We start from the raw sequence: 23,749 nt of genomic DNA on the forward strand, positions 1-23,749 counted from the left end.
GAAAGGGGTCTAGGAATCACTATCTCAGGTGACATAAAGGATAAATATAGTATTAATTGCACTATACTGGTAACTACTGAGGAGGAAAGTGATCTAGTAGTCACTATCTCAGGTGACATAAAGGATAAATATAGTATTAATGGCACTATACTGGAAACTACTGAGGAGGAAAGGGATCTAGGAGTCACTATTTCAGGTGACATAAAGGATAAATATAGTAATAATGGCACTATACTGGAAACTACTGAGGAGGAAAGGGATCTAGGAGTCACTATTTCAGGTGACATAAAGGATAAATATAATATTAACGGCACTATACTGGACACTACTGAGGAGGAAAGGGATCTAGTAGTCACTATTTCAGGTGACATAAAGGATAAATATAGTAATAATGGCACTATACTGGAAGCTACTGAGGAGGAAAGGGATCTAGGAGTCACTATCTCATGTGACATAAAGGCTAAATATAGTATTAACGGCACTATACTGGGGCCTACTGAGGAGGAAAGGGATCTAGTAGTCACTATTTCAGTTGACATAAAGGATAAATACAGCATTAATGGCACTATACTGGGAACTACTGAGGAGGAAAGGGATCTAGGAGTCACTATTTCAGATGACTTAAAGGGTAAATATAGTATTAATGGCACTATACTGGAAACTACTGAGGAGGAACGGGATCTAGGAGTCACTATTTCAGGTGACATAAAGGATAAATATAGTATTAATGGCACTATACTGGAAACTACTGAGGAGGAAAGGGATCTAGAAGTCACTATTTCAGGTGACATAAAGGATAAATATAGTATTAATGGCACTATACAGGAAACTACTGAGGAGGAAAGGGATCTAGGAGTCACTATCTCAGGTGACATAAAGGATAAATATAGTATTAATGGCACTATACTGGAACTACTGAGGAGGAAAGGAATCTAGGAGTCACTATCTCAGGTGACATAAAGGATAAATATAGTATTAATGGCACTATACTGGAACTACTGAGGAGGAAAGGGATCTAGGAGTCACTATTTTAGGTGACATAAAGGATAAATATAGTATTAATGGCACTATACTGGAAACTACTGAGGAGGAAAGGGATCTAGGAATCACTAGCTCAGGTGACATAAAGGATAAATATAGTATTAATGGCACTATACTGGTAACTACTGAGGAGGAAAGGGATCTAGGAGTCACTATTACTGGTGACATAAAGGATAAATATAGCTTTAATGGCACTATACTGGAAACTACTGAGGAGGAGAGGGATCTAGGAGTCACTATCTCAGGTTACATAAAGGATAAATATAGTATTAACGGCACTATACTGGGGCCTACTGAGGAGGAAAGGGATCTAGTAGTCACTATTTCAGTTGACATAAAGGATAAATACAGCATTAATGGCACTATACTGGGAACTACTGAGGAGGAAAGGGATCTAGGAGTCACTATTTCAGATGACATAAAGGGTAAATATAGTATTAATGGCACTATACTGGAAACTACTGAGGAGGAACGGGATCTAGGAGTCACTATTTCAGGTGACATAAAGGATAAATATAGTATTAATGGCACTATACTGGAAACTACTGAGGAGGAAAGGGATCTAGAAGTCACTATTTCAGGTGACATAAAGGATAAATATAGTATTAATGGCACTATACAGGAAACTACTGAGGAGGAAAGGGATCTAGGAGTCACTATCTCAGGTGACATAAAGGATAAATATAGTATTAATGGCACTATCCTGGAACTACTGAGGAGGAAAGGAATCTAGGAGTCACTATCTCAGGTGACATAAAGGATAAATATAGTATTAATGGCACTATACTGGAACTACTGAGGAGGAAAGGGATCTAGGAGTCACTATTTTAGGTGACATAAAGGATAAATATAGTATTAATGGCACTATACTGGAAACTACTGAGGAGGAAAGGGATCTAGGAATCACTAGCTCAGGTGACATAAAGGATAAATATAGTATTAAAGGCACTATACTGGTAACTACTGAGGAGGAAAGGGATCTAGGAGTCACTATTACTGGTGACATAATGGATAAATATAGCTTTAATGGCACTATACTGGAAACTACTGAGGAGGAGAGGGATCTAGGAGTCACTATCTCAGGTTACATAAAGGATAAATATAGTATTAATTAGAGATGAGCGGGTTCGGTTCATCAAGATCCGAACCCAACCGAACTTCACGTGTTTTACACGGGTCCGAGGCAGCCTTGGATCTTCACACCTTGCTCGGTTAACACCGAACGAGGCCGATCATCATCATCCCGCTGTCGTATTCTAGCGAGATTCGTATTCCATATAAAGAGCCGTGCGTCGCCGTCATTTTCACTCATGCATTGGAGATTGAGCGGAGAGGATGTGGCTACATTCTCTGCCTGAAAAGCTCCATATCTGTGCTCAGTGTGCTGCATTGTGGGGACCACCAGTATATTATAGTAGCACAGTACAGTAGGCCATTGCTGTATCTTGCAGCTCCGTGTCAGACTCAGTTCTAGACAATATCCTGATCAGTGCTCAATATCTGCTGCATTATTGTGTGACCAGTATACTATATAGTAGTACAGTGCAGCATTTTGGTGACCACCAGTATATAGTAGTAGAGTACAGTAGGCCATTGCTGTATCTTGCAGCTCTGTGTCACTTCAAGTATCCATATCTGTGTTGCATTGTTGTGAGCAGTATAAATAGTATAACAGTGCAGCATTTTGGTGACCAACAGTATATAGTAGTAGAGTACAGTAGGCCATTGCTGTATCTTGCAGCTCCGTGTCACTGCAAGTATCCATATCTGTGCTGCATTGTTGTGAGCAGTATATATAGTAGTACAGTGCAGCATTTTGTTGACCAACAGTATATAGTTGTACAGTACAGTAGGCCATTGCTGTATCTTGCAGCTCTGTGTCACTTCAAGTATCCATATCTGTGCTGCATTGTTGTGAGCAGTATATATAGTAGTACAGTGCAGCATTTTGGTGACCAACAGTATATAGTTGTACAGTACAGTAGGCCATTGCTGTATCTTGCAGCTCCATGTCACTGCAAGTATCCATATCTGTGCTGCATTGTTGTGAGCAGTATATAGTAGTACAGTACAGTAGGACATTGCTATTGATATAATAATATTACTGGCATATAATTCCACACATTAAAAAATGGAGAACAAAAATGTGGAGGGTAAAATAGGGAAAGATCAAGATCCACTTCCACCTAGTGCTAAAGCTGCTGCCACTAGTCATGGCCGAGACGATGAAATGCCACCAACGTCGTCTGCCAAGGCCGATGCCCAATGTCATAGTAGAGAGCATGTAAAATCCAAAAAGCAAAAGTTCAGTAAAATGATGACCCAAAAATCTAAATTAAAAGCGTCTGAGGAGAAGCGTAAACTTGCTAATGTGCCATTTATGACACGGAGTGGCAAGGAACGGCTGAGGTCCTGGCCTATGTTCATGGCTACTGGGTCAGCTTCACATGAGGATGGAAGCACTCATCCTCCCGCTACAAAAATGAAAAGAGTTAAGCTGGCAAAACCACAGCAAAGCACTGTGCGTTCTTCTAAATCACAAATCCCCAAGGAGAGTCCAATTGTGCCGGTTGCGATGCCTGACCTTCCCAACACTGGACGGGAAGAGGTGGCTCCTTCCACCATTTGCACGCCTCCTGCAAGTGCTGGAAGGATCACCCACAGTCTAGTTCCTGATAGTCAAAATGAAGATGTGACTGTTAAAGTACACCAGGATGAGGATATGGGTGTTGCTGGCGCTGAGGAGGAAATTGACAAGGAGGAATCTGATGGTGAAGAGGTTTGTTTAAGTCAGGCACCCGGGGAGACACCTGTTGCCCATGGGATGAATAAGGCCATTGACATGCCTGGTCAAAATACCCAAAATATCACCTCTTCGGTGTGGAATTATTTCAACAGAAATGCGGACACCTGGTGTCAAGCCGTGTGTTGCCTTTGTCAAGCTGTAATAAGTAGGGGTAAGGATGTTAACCACCTAGGAACATCCTCCCTTATACGTCACCTGGAGCGCATTCATCATAAGTCAGTGACAAGTTCAAAAACTTTGGGTGACAGCGGAAGCAGTCCACTGACAACTAAATCCCTTCCTCTTGTAACCAAGCTCCTGCAAACCACACCACCAACTCCCTCAGTGTCAATTTCCTCCTTAGACAAGAAAGCCAATAGTCCTGCAGGCCATGTCACTGTCAAGTCTGACGAGTCCTCTCCTGACTGGGATTCCTCCGATGGATCCTAGAGTGTAACGCCTACTGCTGCTGGCGCTGCTGTTGTTGCTGCTGGGAGTTGATCATCATTCCAGAGGGGAAGTCGGGAGACCACTTGTACTACTTCCAGTAAGCAATTGACTGTCCAACAGTCCTTTGCGAGGAAGATGAAATATCACAGCAGTCATCATGTTGCAAAGTGGATAACTCAGGCCTTGACAGCTGTGTTGGTGTTAGACGTGCGTCCGTTATCCGCCGTTAGTTCACAGGGACTTAGAGAATTTCTTGAGGTCATGTATCCCCGGTACCAAAAACCATCTAGGTACTACTTATCTAGGCAGGCGATACCGAGAATGTACACAGACGTCAGAAAAAGCAGGGCAGACTCAGGACTATATGACTGTGACAGCCCACTGGGTAGATGTATTGCCTCCCTCAGCAACAACAGCAGCGGCGGCACCAGTAGCAGCATCTCGCAAATGCCAACTCGTTCCTAGGCAGGCTACGCTTTGTATCACCGCTTTCCATAAGAGGCTCACAGCTGACAACCTCTTACGGAAACTGAGGAACATCATCGCAGATTGGCTTACCCCAATTGGACTCTCCTGGGGATTTGTGACATCGGACAACGCCACCAATATAGTGCGTGCATTACATGTGGGCAAATTACAGCACGTCCCATGTTTTGCACATACATTGAATTTGGTGGTGCAGAATTTAAAAAAAAAACGACAGGAGCGTGCAAGAGATGCTGTCGGTGGGCCGAAGAATTGCGGGCCACTTTCGGCATTCAGCCACCGTGTGCCGAAGACTGGAGCACCAGCAAACACTCCTGAACCTGCCCCGCCATCATCTGAAGCAAGAGGTGGTAATGAGGTGGAATTCAACCCTCTATATGCTTCAGCGGATGGAGGAGCAGCAAAAGGCCATTCAAGCCTATACAGCTACCTACGATATAGGCAAAGGAGGGGGAATGCACCTGACTCAAGCGCAGTGGAGAATTATTTCAACGTTGTGCAAGGTTCTGCAATCCTTTGAACTTGCCACACGTGAAGTCAGTTCAGACACTGCCAGCCTGAGTCAGGTCATTTCCCTCATCAGGCTTTTGCAGAAGAAGCTGGAGAGATTGAAGGAGGAGCTAAAACAGAGCGATTCCGCTAGGCATGTGGGACTTGTGGATGGAGCCCTTAATTCGCTTAACCAGGATTCACGGGTGGTCAATCTGTTGAAATCAGAGCACTACATTTGGCCACCGTGCTTGATCCTAGATTTAAAACCTACGTTGTATCTTTCTTTCCGGCAGACACAAGTCTACAGAGGTTCAAAGACCTGCTGGTGAGAAAATTGTCAAGTCAAGCAGATCGTGACCCGTCAACAGCTCCTCCTTCACATTCTCCCGCAACTGGGGCTGCGAGGAAAAGTCTAAGAATTCCGAGCCCACCCGCTGGCGGTGATGCAGTGCAGTCTGGAGCGAGTGCTGACATCTGGTCCGGACTGAAGGACCTGCCAATGATTACTGACATGTCGTCTACTGTCACTGCATATGATTCTGTCACCATTGAAAGAATGATGGAGGATTATATGAGTGACCGCATCCGAGCAGGCATGTCAGACAGCCCGTACGTATACTGGCAGGAAAAAGAGGCAATTTGGAGGCCTTGCACAATCTGGATTTATTTTACCTAAGTTGCCCCCCTCCAGTGTGTACTCCAAAAGAGTGTTTAGTGCAGCCGCTCACCTTGTCAGCAATCGGCGTATGAGGTTACTTACAGAAAATGTGGAGAAGATGATGTTCATCAAAATTAATTATTATCAATTCCTCCGTGGAGACATTCACCAGCAGCAATTGCCTCCTGAAAGTACACAGGGACCTAAGATGGTGGATTCCAGTGGGGACAAATTAATAATCTGTGAGGAGGGGGATGTACCCAGTGAAAGGGGTGAGGAATCGGACGATGAGGAGGAGGTGGACATCTTGCCTCTGTAGAGCCAGTTTGTGCAAGGAGAGTTTGATTGCTTCTATTTTGGTGGGGGCCCAAACCAACCAGTCATTTCAGTCACAGTCGTGTGGCAGACCCTGTCGCTGAAATGATGGGTTTGTTAAAGTGTGCATGTCCTGTTTATACAACATAAGGGTGGGTGGGAGGGCCCAAGGACAATTCCATCTTGCACTTCTTTTTTCTTTCATTTATCGTTGCATCATGTGCTGTTTGGGGACTATTTTTTGAAGTGCCATCCTGACTGACACTGCAGTGCCACTCCTAGAAAGGCCAGGTGTTTGTGTCGGCCACTTGGGTCGCTTAGCTTAGCCATTCAGCGACCTTGGTGCACCTCTTTTTTTCTTTGCATCATGTGCTGTTGGGGACTATTTTTTTAAATCTGCCATCCTGTCTGACACTGCAGTGCCACTCCTAGATGGGCCAGGTGTTTGTGTCGGCCACTTCGGTCGCTTAGCTTAGTCATCCAGCGACCTTGGTGCAAATTTTAGGGCTAAAAATAATATTGTGAGGTGTGAGGTGTTCAGAATAGACTGGAAATGAGTGGAAATTATGATTATTGAGGTTAATAATACTATGGGATCAAAATGACCGCCAAATTTTGTAAAAAAAACACTTGAATCCAAAACACACCCGAATCCGTCAAAAAAAATTTAGGGAGGTTTTGCCAAAATGCGTCCGAATCCAAAACACGGCCGCGGAACTGAATCCAAAACCAAAACACAACACCCGAAAAATTTCCGGTGCACATCACTATTATTAATACATTAGAGACTGTACAAAGAAGGGCAACTAAAATGGTGCATTGCCTACATCACACAACATACCCAGAAAGACTAAGAAATCTCAATACAGTATGTATAGTGTGGAGTAGAGAATGGAAAGGGGGGATGTTATAGAAACTGTTATATATTTCATGGGCTTAACCAAGGTACAGGAGGGAAACATTCCTCACAGGAAGAGAGAAATTAGAACATTAGGATATGCACTGACACTTGGGGGGGGGGGGGTTCAGGGGAAGCCTGCTGAAACAACACCTCACAGAAAGAGAAGTGGACATGTGGAATCAGGGCCGTAACTACGTGTGTGCCAAGGGGGCTTGGCACACAGCGCAGTTGCCCTGGGGGCGCAACGGCCAGCGGCATGTAATGAGTCAAATTGGCTCATTAGATGCCGCCTCTGTGTGCGCCGTGCGCCGGCCGCCGCGCTGGAGGAGAGAGACCAGCGCCGGGTTCAAGGAGGAGGAGGGAGGGGGAGCAGGGAGCCGCAGCAGCGCTATTTGATTGGTAGTAAGCGCCGCCGCAGCATCCCCCTCTCCTTCTGTATTGGCTGCCCGGCGCTGCTATGGATGCTGGGATGCGGTTCCTTCATCCCAGCATCCACAGCAGCACCAGGCAACCAATACAGAAGGAGAGGGGGATGCTGCAGCGGCGCTTACTACCAATCAAACAGCGCTGCTGCGGCTCTATGCTCCCCCTCCCTCCTCCTCCTTCTCATCTCACACAGCCTGCACCGAGGAAGCTGCACGAGGAGCCTGTCAGCGGGGAGAAGGTAAGTATATATCTCTCTCTTTCTCTCTCTCTTTCTCTCTCTTTCTCTCTCTCTCTCTCTCTCTCTCTCTCTCACCGCAATGTGTAAAAAGGGGTCCTGGCTGCCGCAATGTATAAAAAGGGGGACTGGCTGCCACAATGTATAAAAAGGGGGTCTGGCTGCCGCAATGTGTAAAAAGGGTGCGTGGCTGCCGCAATGTGTAAAAAGGGGGCCTGGTTGCCGCAATGTGTAAAGAGGGGGCCTGGCTGCCGCAATGTGTAAAGAGGGGGACTGGCTGCCGCAATGTGTAAAAAGGGGGGGTCCTGGCTGCCGCAATGTGTAAAATGGGGTCCTGGCTGCCGCAATGTGTAAAAAGGGGGACTGGCTGCCGCAATCAGTAAAAAGGGGGACTGGCTGCCGCAATGTGTAAAAAGGGGGACTGGCTGCCGCAATGTGTAAAATGGGGTCCTGGCTGCCGCAATGTGTAAAAAGGGGGACTGTCTGCCGCAATGTGTAAAAAGGGGTCCTGGCTGCCGCAATGTGTAAAAAGGGGGACTGGCTGCCGCAATGTGTAAGGAGGGGGCCTGGCTGCCGCAATGTGTAAAAAGGGGGACTGGCTGCCGCAATGTGTAAAGAGGGGGACTGGCTGCCGTAATGTGTAAAAAGGGGGGGTCCTGGCTGCCGCAATGTGTAAAATGGGGTCCTGGCTGCCGCAATGTGTAAAAAGGGGGCCTGGCTGCCGCAATGTGTAAAGAGGGGGACTGGATGCCGCAATGTGTAAAAAGGGGGACTGGCTGCCACAATGTATAAAAAGGGGGTCTGGCTGCCGCAATGTGTAAAGAGGGGGCCTGGCTGCCGCAATGTGTAAAGAGGGGGACTGGCTGCCGTAATGTGTAAAAAAGGGGGACGCTGTCTGCTGTAATGTATAAAAGGGGATCTACCTGGTGTAGTGGCGCTACTGTGCAGCGTAATTTGAATAATGTAGACTACTGTGCACCGTAGTATGAATTGCTGTTATTTTGTGGCCACGCCCCTTCCCCGTGAAGCCACGCCCCTATAAATTATTCACGCGCCTGCGGCGTGCACTGCCCCTGTCTTACATGGGGGGGGGGGGGGGGGGGCACTGTCGTTTCTTGCACACAGCGCTAAAATGGCTAGTTACGGCACTGTGTGGAATAGCCCCCCATCAGAGGTGGTATAAGCTAAGAAAGTACTAGTAGCTGCTAAAAAGGACAGGGAAGCGCCACTTTCTAAAAGCATTTACCATAAAGATAGAAGGGGAACTCCTAGCTCTCACCACAACACTGATGTCATTAGTCCAAACTTCAACTCAGTTTATATTCAAATATTTTTATTTTTAATATTTACAATGGGATATACAGAAGTCCGTGTCACAACCATGCGGCTAGAATGTCTAAACATTGGCCCTCATTCCGAGTTGTTCGCTCGCAAGGCGAATGTAGCAGAGTTACACACGCTAAGCCTACGCCTACTGGGGTGTATCTTAGCTTCTTAAAAGTGCGACCGAAGTATGCGCAATATTGCGATCACAAACGAGTTAGCAGTTTTTGAGTAGCTTCAGACTTACTCTGCCTGTGCGATCAGTTCAGTGCTTTTCGTTCCTGGCTGACGTCACAAACACACCCAGCGTTCGCCCAGGCACTCCCACCGTTTCTTCGGCCACTCCTGCGTTTTTTCCGGAAACGGTAGCGTTTTCAGCCACACGCCCCTAAAACGCCGTGTTTCCGCCCAGTAACACCCATTTCCTGTCAATCACAATACGATCGCCGGAGCGATGAAAAAGCCGTGAGTAAAATTACTTTCTTCATTGTAAAGTTACTTGGCGCAGCCGCAGTGCGAACATTGCGCATGCGCACTAAGCGGATTCTCACTGCGATGCGATGAAAAACTCCGAGCGAACAACTCGGAATGAGGGCCCTTGAATTTAGCAATAAAATTCTAAACTAACCAATGTCTTCACTTATCCCGGTATGTAAATATGGAAACATTAATACATACTGTAGAGGAAAACAAACATAAACACCTATTCAATTGCTGCGTCTGTGCGGGATCTCCCGTTTCCTGCAAATACTAATTACTGGCACTATTTACTATAACTTAATACCATGCATACTGTATATAAAGATCTACAAGGACTTTAATTTGCATAAAAAATATGTTAATATAAAGTGACTGAATTTTTGGTCTTATGTGATCACTAAGTTCCCCTTTTATCTTTAGGATTTATGATTGCCCTGATAGATCTTATTAAAATGCTAAGAAATGTCTGGTAAGAGATGACCACATACATTGTTTTCATGGTCCTATGTGTGTAATTTTATGTGTGTTGCATTTGTTTGTTATTTCAGAAAATAACCTTTTTTAATGTAATTACTATAAACATTATTATTAGTATCTAATTAGCATTTTAATTAGGATTATTATCTATGTATAATGTAGCATCCTAGTAAGCAGTCTTCTACATTGTGGGGATCCATTCGCGCCACACCGCCCTTCATTTGGCCGCCTCTGCCCCCGCAATGCTCCGTCTTGGAAATGGAGCGTTGGCGCCCCCCCCCCTTCCGCCCCGCGACTGCCTCTGCTTGATTGACAGGCAGAGCGATCGCATTTTCTGCGGCCCCCTGCAGAAAGTGCAGACGCGCGCACAGGACAGGCACTGCGCATGCACCCCCCAGGCGATCACAATAATTCCGGTTGGATCGCGATTTGCTATACAACCTGAATTAGCCCCTTTATGTGTGAATAGCAATCACTTGTTGTGTACAGAATATTAATACACTCACTACTGGCTATGCACTGTGGTTTATCTAAATGATGAAGGGTCTTATAATGCTACACATTTAGGATTCAATTCAATTAGATGCAAGCAACTTCCCATCCTCACAGCCCAATATTGCCCCAAGCTCGCTGATTTTGTAAGTAGTCCTGTTGCAATGTAATCCAAAGTCAGCGAGTCTGGAAGTACACACGTAGAGCCGTACTTACTCACAGGGGTTAAATAATTGAATTGGCCCCTTGGGAGGGTATACAGTGATGGTGGTAAGTATACTGCATCAACTTATTGGTCTTGTGAATAAAATCTATGGGTATTATGAGTGACCAGGACAAAGGACAGTGGTCGCTGTATGTGCTATTTACAATATGTGAATTATTATATTATTACATTCATATACAGGACAGGCATTCAATACACATATATGTTATCAAGATCCATCAGAATTACAATTTAATATGGTCAATGCCATTTACTATAGTCTAAATGTTGCTATCATATACAGTACTATACATATACATATATATATATATATATATATATATACACACACAAATTAATTGCAAGCTCTCATACAGATCTTGCCTTTGACACAAGATAGCATTTGTTCCCAGGCATTTTTCAGTTTTGCAGTTCCGGAGATTAGGGAGATAGATTGAATCGGGGTGAATGAGAAGATCATTATCAACATTATCCAGTTCTCAAGATTTGTAGACAGCAAAATACCAAAAGAGTAAATGAGCATTGACGCATACATTATTCCATAAAACACCAAGGAACTAATCATTGTACGGACAACTCCTCCATAAGCCGCGACGTTCACACTGACCAATGTCCCCATGCTCCTCCTTAGTCTGAGACGGTGAAGGCTGAGGAACACAACAGTTGTGGAAGTAGTGACCATCATGATGAGAATGGGAAAACAATTAATGAGGAAAGCAATGTTTATTGTCTTGTTCCCCTGAGCTCCTGATGTCATGTTGGAGGAGATGGCAGCGTGGTTCCTAGTAGAGTCTATTGGCTCAACTAATTGTATTAGGCTGAGAGAAGAGCTGAGAGTAGACATTATTTGTGACATGAATATCATCCAAGTTATGACTTTGTTCATCTTCATCTTGAACCAATTAAAGATGTTGGAGCTGAAGGTCGTGATCCTTATGAAGTAGTAGAAGCATAGACCGGCCGTCAGCCAGATACAGGAATTGGCGCTGTATACAGTCAGAAGAAGTACAGCATATGTCACGTAAAGGGACATATAAATTCCAGGAATAATCAAACCTGATAGTATGTTGAAACTCAAAATACAGACATGGCACACACTGGATATGGCCAAGGCCACAATAATTTTATCGCAGGCACTCTTATCTAGTCTTTTGCCACTCTGGAAGGAAATTACATAAAGTATAAAAAGATTTCCAGATATCCCAGTAATGGCCTCAAGACTTATTACAATAAAACCTGTGATAGCTATCAGGTGATTGAGATCCATGAGACAAATACCTCCCGGGATATTCTTCTTGTTTGTTTTTTGTTTTGTGAGAAACAGCCTCAGCTCAGGAAAGACCTACAAGTCAGATCTTGAGTAGTGAGTGAGGGAGATAATCTTCTTCAGCAATGTGTGGCATGCATCCAACTTACTTATGTCTCTGAGTATGTAAACTCACCACAAGCTGATATTGTTTCATCATGCTGAAATTTGCTTGGTCATTCCATTGCTCGGCAGCTGGTGTCTCAGTATGAACCATGTTTGGATATATGTAAAGCGGCACATTATAGGGTTACAGGTAACAGAGGTTTTAGTTTCCATGCCTCTTCTGTATTAGTGAGACTCGTACCTCACTGTGACTGCACAATCCCAATAATTTGTAAGATGTTTATAAGATTTAGCCAACACCTTTCTACAATCTGTAGACAAATAAAATGATTCCCCTAAAAAGTTGCTCAATGTATTCCCCAAAAAGGCTGCCATTTATATAGGATGCCGCCCCTAGCTCACGGAGCAAGAAATGTAGGAAAAGATAAACATGGAAATGGGAAAGCTGTACTCTGCGACTCTACTCGCAATCGTTCAATCACAGTGTTACTAAATCCCGCTATCCTTGTGATCAGCGACAGTATATACCACATGCAAAATGTGACGCTTGATGTATTCTGTCCATCATGAGAGATATAGATCCAACTAAATTATCCAAACCATAGTCCAACTCTCCAAGGTGATACATGCACACCAGGCTGAGTATGGACAGACATATGAGTATACTGTATGTAGGATATAAACTATTATAGACATGTTCTAGGCTGTCCAGGATATACACTATAATAGTCCCTATGTATGTATCTTTAGTAGCTTGACGCATTCCACTGCATAATGTAAATGTAAATGTTATTGGTCTGTTTATTTTAATAATATAGCTGTATTTTTCTTGTACAGGATTGCCATATATTCACAATGGTTTATAAAAGAGTTACAGAGAAATAGAAGGGAGGATGAAGTAAGTCTTGAACTTTATTGTAAGTTTCTGTAAAAGGTAATGTCTACCATATACGGCTCATCCCACATGGGTCATGGCTATACAGTATATACATGGTTAGGTGCTATCTATTGCATGATGGTCCAGCCAGATTGCAGAGTTTCTTGGTGGGCTGTATCAGCAATGTTGGCCAGAGGTCAGGAGGATGTCAAACTGACTATCTTCAGACTAGACACTAAGGACTACATTTACTAAGGAGGGGTTTTTGCAACAGCTTCAAACTGACTGCTCATTATGGATTGATGGCAGCGTAGTGGTGAAAACGCTGAACCCATTAAAAGGTATGCTGAGTTTCAATACTATAGTTCCCATCGGTGGCTGGCATTTCAGAAAGTGACAAACCGTCATGAGGGTGAGGTCAGCAGGAAGGGGCAGAGGAAGCAGAGACAGCAGAGTGGAGCCAACTCAGCAAAACCAAGCCAGGGAAGAACATATATTTCTCCTATGAAGAGAAGAGTAACCTGGGTTCCTCAGTTGTACCCTGCTTTCATATAATCCTGGGCAGCTGAGCGGCCAAAACGCCTTTATATCCAAAGCGCCAGTTGTGGCACAATATTGTTACATGTATAAGACCCTTAAAAAAATCAGAGGCCGCTGCTGCCAGCTCTATCAAAATTGACGTCTATTATTTAAATGTTTTTGAAATATTTACATTTTAAATATATAAATGTAGATATACAAATATGTTATTATATTTAAAAATAGTGGCCCTCATTCCGAGTTGATCGGTCGCAATGCGAATTTAGCAGAGTTACACACGCTAAGCCTACGCCTACTGAGAGTGTATCTTAGCATCTTAAAATTGCGACCGATGTATTCGCAATATTGCGATCACAAACTACTTTGCAGTTTTAGAGTAGCTCCACACTTACTCTGCCTGTGCGATCAGTTCAGTGCTTGTCGTTCCTGGTTTGACGTCACAAACACACCCAGCGTTCGCCCAGACACTCCCCCGTTTCTCCGGCCACTCCTGCGTTTTTTCCGGAAACGGTAGCGTTTTTTCCCACACGCCCATAAAACGCGTGTTTCCGCCCAGTAACACCCATTTCCTGTCAATCACACTACGATCGCCGGAGCGATGAAAAAGCCGTGAGTAAAAATACTATCTTCTTAGCAAAGATACTTGGCGCAGTCGCAGTGCGAAAATTGCGCATGCGCACTAAGCGGAATTTCACTGCGATGCGATGAAAAATACAGAGCGAACAACTCGGAATGAGGGCCAGTGTTCTTACAAAGTACTGTTATATACACAGAAAATGCCAACAGAACACTCTGCAATGCACACAGAAAAACTTGTACATTTCTACAAACTCATTTTAGGAAACAGTATCTGTAAATTCTCTGCCAACAAGTCTGTGCCCAACCTGCCTCACTCTCTGAATTGCTGCCACTTAACATGATTCACAGACGCCTGCATATTGACTATTGACTTCATTAACCAATGGGGCAGGTTATTGTATTGTCAGGTTATGTAGCAGACAGCACAAGGTCAGACACAATTGCAGGGATGTAGAGGAGGACACCACCACACTTATCAAGACCCCTGAACCTGGTCTTTAGTAGTGACTCTCTCCCACATCTAGTGGCTTTGTGTGCATTATTATATTTATGGCAGGCAGGATTGTGGAGGTGCAACAGACGTGTCTGTAGTCAAGAGTTACCAACAAACAAGAGGAACATTATACACTATGTAATCTGTATACACAACTGGTAAATTATGTGAAGCCTGACAAATAACAAAATTAGGTTATGTTGGCATACAGAGGCGGATTGGCCATAGGGTTTACAGGGAAGATTTCCGGTGGGCCGACGCACCCACGGGGCCTGTTTCGTTTGAGGACATGTGGTCCTTTTTATAGACATAATGAATAATATGCAAAATAATTTGCATAAATGATAATTACTGCCACTTAGCCTGTGATTGCAGATGATCTAGTGTATGCTCTGTCTGCCTGCTTGGCTGACATATAAGATTGAGTGAATAGTGATTGGGATACGGTTGGTGTAATAAGCAAGAAAATATATCTTTCTAAAGAATGATATAGTTTCCTAAATTCTGAAGGTGTATCATATAATGTGCTCATAATATTTAATTTTATTTCCTTTTAACTTCCCCCTTGATGCTGGACATGCCCACTATCTGGAAAGTCTTGGGGGGAGGGTGCTGCTGCCGTGCCCATGGCTAGACCTTACACCTCTGGTGCTGCCCATGTGGGGCCACTAGTACAACTTTTTCCAGGGCCGCTTTTTGTTCTCAATCTGCCACTGTTGGCATATACCTACCAAACATCCCTCTGGTATTTATCCATCCTCAGGCTGGTACAGTAAGTAGAGATGACTGGGTAAGTATGTAGACATCACAACATTAGCCAGGGTAGCTGGCAGCAGCACTCTGGGGGTTCACTACGGCTGGCCGGCGGTCGGGCTCCCGGCGCCCAGCATACCGGCGCCGGGAGCCCGACCGCTGGCTGACCGACAGTGTGGCGAGCGCAAATGAGCCCCTTGCGGGCTCGCTGCGCTCGCCACGCTACGGGCACGGTGGCGCGCTACGCGCGCCACACTATTTTATTCTCCCTCTATGGGGGTCGTGGACCCTCACGAGGGAAAATAAGTGTCGGTATGCCGGCGGTCGGGCTCCCGGCGCCGGTATACTGAGCGCCGGGAGCCCGACCGCCGGCATACAGAATGCCACCCCACTCTGGAGTGGATGAGTGCCCTGCGTAGAAGTGGTCTTACTCCTAATGTGTTTGCAGTCTATAGCTTGCAAGACATTAGGTACCCCTGTAAGTCTATAGTGCCCTGTGTAGAAGTGGTGTCACTCCCAATGTGTATGCAGTCTATAGCTCGCAGGACATTAGGTACCCCTGTAAGTCTACAGTGCCCTGCGTAGAAGTGGTCTCACTCCCAATGTGTATGCAGTCTATAGCTCGCAGGACATTAGGTACCCCTGTAAGTCTATAGTGCCCTGTGTAGAAGTGGTGTCACTCCCAATGTGTATACAGTCTATAGCTTGCAGGACATTAGGTACCCCTGTAAGTCTATAGTGCCCTGCGTAGAAGTGGTGTCACTCCCAATGTGTATGCAGCCCGCAGGACATTAGGTACCCCTGTAAGTCTATAGTGCCCTGCGTAGAAGTGGTGTCACTCCCAATGTGTATACAGTCTATAGCTCACAGGACATTAGGTACCCCTGTAAGACTACGGAATGCTACCTTGGTTGAGGGAGATATTGGTGAATAGGACAGTACATTCATGGCAGCAAGATTCTGTAAAGATACAGAACAAAAGTGGCTTCAGTGGCCAAAACACTAGATTACCCTGTATGAAAGGTGCCATCTCTAACTGTGTCCTGGTCATACAGATACTTCAGGATGTTACAGTCAAGACAAAACATATGTAAGTCCTCAGCATTTACCCTCTCTGCCTGTGGAGCATTGATGGAACCTGTGGCTGCTACTTCTGCAGCTCCTTCTCCTCTTGGACCCTTTTGACAAGCTGGTGTTGAAATTCAGTATCTACAGCAGTGGTTCCCAACCTCAGTCCTCAAGTATCCCCAACAGTTCGTGTTTTCCAGGTCACCTAGCAGTTGAGCAGGTGTATTCATTACTCACTGACACATTATAAAAGACACACGGGTGGAGCTAATTATTTCGCTTGCAGTCCTGTGAGGAGACCTGGAAAATATGAACTGTTGGGGGTACTTGAGTACCGCGGTTGGGAACCACTGATCTACAGTATGTGGAAGATGGCATACATATAATTGCCCCAACACACCATTTTCTTTCAGTCTCAGTAGAGCACATGTTTTATTTACTTTATGGACATCATAATCAACCTTTTACCAACTGGCTGTGACTTTCTCAATGTCGCCTCCGGTCATGCATTTCTTTGGGCTTCTTTACAGTGTGTCATGCTAGATGGATGTTGAGGGTCCAGCAACAGAGGTTGGACTTGGGAGACAGGTGCTTGAGGAGGGGAAAGGCGAGGAGGCTGAATGTAGTTCCTTCTCATGAAATGAAGAGCTAAAATGTGAGCTAAGGTTAGACTGAGGAAGATGAAGAAGATATAATAATATGATTTAATGAAGTAACAATGATTTACAAAGACTGAGGTTTTCCGAATGACTGAGCTGAAGAATGGAGTTTATGATTGAAAGACGAGGGCAAAGAACTCTGAATGAAGAACTGAAGACTGTGGCTTTAAGAAGAGGCTGAAGAACACTGAGTGAAGAACTACTGCACACTTCAGGGAACCCCTCTACGGTCAATGACTCTGAGGTTGCCCCGCGAGCGGAAACAGCCGCTGGCAGCGGGAAGCTGCAGCGAAGAGGTAACCACCAGACGGTAGCAGATGAGAACAACATACATGTAGTAACCTGGCACCATCACTCAAAACCAGACCCCTTTTGTAAGAGAAACCTGCCATGGATTGGCTAACGCAGAGTGAGGAGAACCCTATTGGCACAGCTTTTGGTCTTCAACATGACGGCCTCCAGTACTGAGGACACGCCAGAACATAGCCACCAGTGTACCCAGCTCCGGATCATGACCTCTGACAGACAGAGCACGTCACCGGGACCCAGGGTAGCAACTTCCTGATGCAGCACCCTGTTCCTCCAGACCCCGGCTTCCGGCTCCGGGACGCCACATACTCTGCCCGGCAGCCCCCGCTGCTGCAGTTTCCCATGGCCGCAAACCCACCACCTACCGGGACGGTGAATCCCACTGCCAAACTCAGGAGATAAGACTCCGGAGTGTGACACTGTGGTCTTGCAGCGTTTTTCCAAACTACCTCTAGATATTCCCAACTGATGTTCTGTAGTTTTATCAGCTACTGTATTCATACAAATTCAGCACTTCCTTCATAAACAAAGCAGCTGATACATTTCCTTCAACCCGTCTATCTCCTCATATCTGTTGTCCTGATACAAATTCATAAGCCGGGCCTTACTGGCCATTTGGCCCTCCTGCCATATGCCAGATGGACCAATGCCCAGTAGCGTATCTTGCCACGGGCAAGCAGGACTTTTGCCCGGGGCGCCGCCTTCCGGAGGGCGCAGGGCGCCATCCGGAGGGCGCCGCACCAGGGCAAGATCCGCTCCTGCAGTGTGTGCCCCCCGGCCCCCGTTGTCCTCCTGCTGCCGCTGGCCGCTGGGAAGGGAAACTAGACGCGTACGCGTCTAGTTTCCCTTCGTGGAGAGGTCCTTCACTGTGCGGTGCGCGATGATGTCATCGCGCACCGCACAGCCGAGGTCCTCTCCACGAAGGGAACTAGACGCTACGCGTCTAGTTTCCCTTCGTGGAGAGGACCTTTGATGTGCGGTGCGCGATGACGTCATCGCGCACCGCGCATCTTTTCAGTCTGTACAGGGGGCGTAAATGACTACGCCCCCTGTACAAAGCCACGCCCCCTAATGCCGCCCGGGGCGCCAGACGCCCCGGAACCGGCCCTGCCAATGCCCTATGGGGTTGTCTGAACAAAAATCCTGTCTGTGTAGCTCAGACTCCAGAAATGCCCCCTGACATCTAAATATGTAAATCACTGGGATATTATACTGTACACATTAATAATACTGCTGCACCTTCCATTCATCCTCGTCACAGTATTAGTATTGTGTGCCTCATTATACAGGAAAACAATGTGTCTGTTATTAACGTGTTACTGAGAGTGCCCATACCCACCCCCTCTATGAAGTGTGAGCATGCTCAGGTAAGTGCCCCATGCTCCTGTATGAAGTGTGAGCATGCTCAGGTAAGTGCCCCATGCTCCTGTATGAAGTGTGAGCATGCTCAGGTGAGTGCCCCATGCTCCTGTATGAAGTGTGAGCATGCTCAGGTGAGAGCCCCATGCTCCAGTATGAAGTGTGAGCATGCTCAGGTAAGTGCCCCATGCTCCTGTATGAAGTGGGAGCATGCTCAGGTGAGTGCCCCATGATCCTGTATGAAGTGGGAGCATGCTCAGGTGAATGCCCCATTCTCCTGTATGAAGGGTGAGCATGCTCAGGTAAGTGCCCCATGCTCCTGTATGAAGTGTGAGCGTGCTCAGGTGAGTGCCCCATGCTCCTGAATGAAGGGTGAGCATGCTCAGGTGAGTGCCCCATGCTCCTGTATGAAGTGGGAGCATGCTCAGGTGAGTGCCCCATGCTACTGTATAAAGGGTGAGCATGCTCAGGTGAGTGCCCCATGCTCCTGTATGAAGTGGGAGCATGCTCAGGTGAGTGCCCCATGCTCCTGTATGAAGGGTGAGCATGTTCAGGTGAGTGCCCCATGCTCCAGTATGAAGGGGAAGTGTGCTCAGGTGAGTGCCCCATGCTCCTCTATGAAGTGTGCGTGTGCTCAGGTGAGTGCCCCATGCTCCTGTATGAAGTGTGAGTATGCTCAGGTAAGTACCCAATGATCCTGTATGAAGTGGGTGCATGCTCAGATGAGTGCCCCATGCTCCAGTATGAAGGGGAAGTGTGCTCAGGTGAGTGCCCCATGCTCCTCTATGAAGTGTGCGTGTGCTCAGGTGAGTGCCCCATGCTCCTGTATGAAGTGTGAGTATGCTCAGGTAAGTACCCAATGATCCTGTATGAAGAGTGAGCATGCTCAGGTGAGTGCCCCATGATCCTGTATGAAGGGTGAGCATGCTCAGGTGAGTGCCCCATGCTCCTGTATAAAGGGTGAACATGCTCAGGTGAATGCCCCATGCTCCTGTATGAAGGGTGAGCATGCTCAGGTGAGTGCCCCATGCTCCTGTATAAAGGGTGAACATGCTCAGGTGAATGCCCCATGCTCCTGTATGAAGGGTGAACATGCTCAGGTGAGTGCAACATGCTCCTGTATGAAGTGTGAGCGTGCTCAGGTGAGTGCCCCATGCTCCTGTATGAAGTGTGAGCGTGCTCAGGTGAGTGCACCATGCTCCTGTATAAAGGGTGAGCATGCTCAGGTGAGTGCCCCATGCTCCTGTATGAAGTGTGAGCGTGCTCAGGTGAGTGCCCCATGCTCCTGTATGAAGTGTGAGCATGCTCAGGTGAGTGCCCCATGCTCCTGTATGAAGTGTGAGCATGCTCAGGTGAGTGCCCCATGCTCCTGTATGAAGTGTGAGCGTGCTCAATTGAGTGCCCCATGCTCCTGTATGAAGTGTGAGCGTGCTCAGGTGAGTGCCCCATGCTCCTGTATGAAGGGTGAACATGCTAAGATGAGTGCCCCATGCTCCTGTATGAAGTGTGAGCATGCTCAGGTGAGTGCCCCATGCTCCTGTATGAAGTGTGAGCGTGCTCAGGTGAGTACCCCATGCTCCTGTATAAAGGGTGAGCATGCTCAGGTGAGTGCCCCATGATTCAGTATGAAGTGTGAGCATGTTAAGGTGAGTGCCCCATGCTCCTGTATGAAGGGTGAGCATGCTCAGGTGAGTGCCCCATGCTCCTGTATGAAGGGTGAGCATGCTCAGGTGAGTGTCCCATGCTACTGTATGAAGGGTGAGCATGCTCAGGTGAGTGCCCCATGCTCCTGTATGAAGGGTGAGCATGCTCAGGTGAGTGCCCCATGCTCCTGTATGAAGGGTGAGCATGCTCAGGTGAGTGTCCCATGCTCCTGTATGAAGGGTGAGCATGCTCAGGTGAGTGCCCCATGCTCCTGTATGAAGTGTGAGCATGCTCAGGTGAGTGCCCCATGCTCCTGTATGAAGTGTGAGCATGTTCAGGTGAGTGCCCCATGCTCCTGTATGAAGTGTGAGCATGTTCAGGTGAGTGCCCCATGCTCCTGTATGAAGTGTGAGCATGCTCAGGTGAGTGCCCCATGCTCCTGTATGAAGTGTGAGCATGCTCAGGTAAGTGCCCATGCTCCTGTATGAAGGGTGAGCATGCTCAGGTGAGTGTCCCATGCTCCTGTATGAAGGGTGAGCATGCTCAGGTGAGTGCCCCATGCTCCTGTATAAAGGGTGAGCATGCTCAGGTGAGTGCCCCATGCTCCTGTATGAAGTGTGAGCATGTTCAGGTGAGTGCCCCATGCTCCTGTTTGAAGTGGGAGCATGCTCAGGTGAGTGCCCCATGCTCCTGTATAAAGGGTGAACATGCTCAGGTGAGTGCCTCATGCTCCTGTATGAAGTGTGAGCATGTTCAGGTGAGTGCCCCATGCTCCTGTATGAAGTGTGAGCATGTTCAGGTGAGTGCCCCATGCTCCTGTATGAAGTGTGAGCATGTTCAGGTGAGTGCCCCATGCTCCTGTATGAAGTGTGAGCATGCTCAGGTGAGTGCCCCATGCTCCTGTATGAAGGGTGAGCATGTTCAGGTTAGTGCCCCATGCTCCTGAATGAAGTGTGAGTATGCTCAGGTGAGTGCTCCATTCTCCAGTATGAAGTGTGAGCATGCTCAGGTGAGTGCTCCATGCTCCTGTATGAATTGTGAGCATGCTCAGATGAGTGCCCCATGCTCCTGTATGAAGAAGGGGGCATGCTCAGGTGAGTGCCCCATGCTCCTGTATGAAGAAGGGGGCATGCTCAGGTGAGTGCCCCATGCTCCTGTATGAAGAGTGAGCATGCTCAGATGAGTGCCCCATGCTCCAGTATGAAAGGGAAGTGTGCTCAGGTGAGTGTCTCATGCTCCTCTATGAAGTGTGCGTGTGCTCAGGTGAGTGCCCCATGCTCCTGTATGAAGGGTCAGCATGCTCAGGTGAGTGCCCCATGCTCCTGTATGAAGTGTGAGTATGCTCAGGTAAGTACCCAATGATCCTGTATGAAGTGTGAGCATGCTAAGATGAGTGCCCTATGGTCCTGTATGAAGTGTGAGCATGCTCAGGTGAGTGCACATGATCCTGTATGAAGGGTGAGCATGCTCGGGTAAGTGCCCCATGCTCCTGTATGAAGTGTGAGCATGTTAAGGTGAGTGCCCCATGCTACTGTATGAAAGGTGAGTATGCTCAGGTGAGTGCCCCATGCTCCTGTATGAAGTGTGAGCATGTTAAGGTGAGTGCCCCATGCTCCTGTATGAAGGGTGAGTATGCTCAGGTGAGTGCCCCATGCTCCTGTATGAAGTGTGAGTATGCTCAGGTGAGTGCCCCATGCTCCTGTATGAAGGGTGAGCATGCTTAGGTGAGTGCCCCATGCTCCTGTATGAAGTGTGAGCATGTTAAGGTGAGTGCCCCATGCTCCTGTATGAAGGGTGAGTATGCTCAGGTGAGTGCCCCATGCTCCTGTATGAAGTGTGAGCATGCTCAGGTGAGTGCCCCATGCTCCTGTATGAAGAGTGAGCATGCTAAGATGAGTGCCCTATGGTCCTGTATGAAGTGTGAGCATGCTCAGGTGAGTGCCCCATGCTCCTGTATGAAGTGTGAGCATGTTAAGGTGAGTGCCCCATGCTACTGTATGAAAGGTGAGTATGCTCAGGTGAGTGCCCCATGCTCCTGTATGAAGTGTGAGCATGCTCAGGTGAGTGCCCCATGCTCCTGTATGAAGAGTGAGCATGCTAAGATGAGTGCCCTATGGTCCTGTATGAAGTGTGAGCATGCTCAGGTGAGTGCCCCATGCTCCTGTATGAAGTGTGAGCATGTTAAGGTGAGTGCCCCATGCTACTGTATGAAAGGTAAGTATGCTCAGGTGAGTGCCCCATGCTCCTGTATGAAGGGTGAGCATGCTTAGGTGAGTGCCCCATGCTCCTGTATGAAGTGTGAGCATGTTAAGGTGAGTGCCCCATGCTCCTGTATGAAGGGTGAGTATGCTCAGGTGAGTGCCCCATGCTCCTGTATGAAGTGTGAGTATGCTCAGGTGAGTGCCCCATGCTCCTGTATGAAGGGTGAGCATGCTTAGGTGAGTGCCCCATGCTCCTGTATGAAGTGTGAGCATGTTAAGGTGAGTTCCCCATGCTCCTGTATGAAGGGTGAGCATGCTCAGGTGAGTGCCCTATGGTCCTGTATGAAGTGTGAGCATGCTCAGGTGAGTGCACATGATCCTGTATGAAGGGTGAGCATGCTCGGGTAAGTGCCCCATGATCCAGTATGATGGGTGATCATGCTCAAGTGAGTGCCTCATGCTCCAGTATGAAGTTAGAATGTGCTCAGGTGAGTGCCCCATGCTCATGTATGAAGTGTGAGCATGTTAAGGTGAGTGCCCCATGCTCCTGTATGAAGGGTGAGCATGCTCAGGTGAGTGCCCCATGCTCCTGTATGAAGGGTGAGCATGCTTAGGTGAGTGCCCCATGCTCCTGTATGAAGTGTGAGCATGCTCAGGTGAGTGCCCCATGCTCCTGTATGAAGTGTGAGCATGCTCAGGTGAGTGCCCCATGCTCCTGTATGAAGGGTGAGCATGCTCAGGTGAGTGCCCCATGCTCCTGTATGAAGTGTGAGCATGTTAAGGTGAGTGCCCCATGCTCCTGTATGAAGTGTGAGCATGTTAAGGTGAGTGCCCCATGCTCCTGTATGAAGGGTGAGTATGCTCAGGTGAGTGCCCCATGCTCCTGTATGAAGTGTGAGCGTGCTCAGGTGAGTGCCCCATGCTCCTGTATGAAGTGTGAGCGTGCTCAGGTGAGTGCACCATGCTCCTGTATAAAGGGTGAGCATGCTCAGGTGAGTGCCCCATGCTCCTGTATGAAGTGTGAGCGTGCTCAGGTGAGTGCCCCATGCTCCTGTATGAAGTGTGAGCATGCTCAGGTGAGTGCCCCATGCTCCTGTATGAAGTGTGA

General features: G+C 47.2%; 1 protein-coding gene across 1 annotated transcript; it reads right to left on the reverse strand.

Annotated features, from left to right (window-relative positions):
- Positions 1-11,121: 11,121 nt before the first annotated feature.
- LOC134944401 (taste receptor type 2 member 9-like) lies at positions 11,122-12,310 on the reverse strand. The gene is made up of 2 exons (XM_063932980.1): positions 12,230-12,310; positions 11,122-11,946 (listed from the first exon to the last, which is right to left on the reverse strand). Exons 1-2 carry the CDS (start codon positions 12,308-12,310, stop codon positions 11,122-11,124), a joined length of 906 nt encoding a protein of 301 aa, XP_063789050.1.
- Between the last annotated feature and the right edge of the window lie 11,439 nt (positions 12,311-23,749).

The sequence above is a fragment of the Pseudophryne corroboree genome, chromosome 7 (assembly GCF_028390025.1).
Source record: "Pseudophryne corroboree isolate aPseCor3 chromosome 7, aPseCor3.hap2, whole genome shotgun sequence".
NCBI lineage: Eukaryota > Metazoa > Chordata > Amphibia > Anura > Myobatrachidae > Pseudophryne > Pseudophryne corroboree.

Bases quoted from the DNA above. Each gene is read 5' to 3' on its own strand.
- LOC134944401 (XM_063932980.1), bottom strand. From the start codon at position 12,310: ATGGTTCATACTGAGACACCAGCTGCCGAGCAATGGAATGACCAAGCA. The intron at 11,947-12,229 runs GTGAGTTTACAT...ATTTCCTTCCAG, and splicing joins TGAAACAATATCAGCTTGTG to AGTGGCAAAAGACTAGATAA.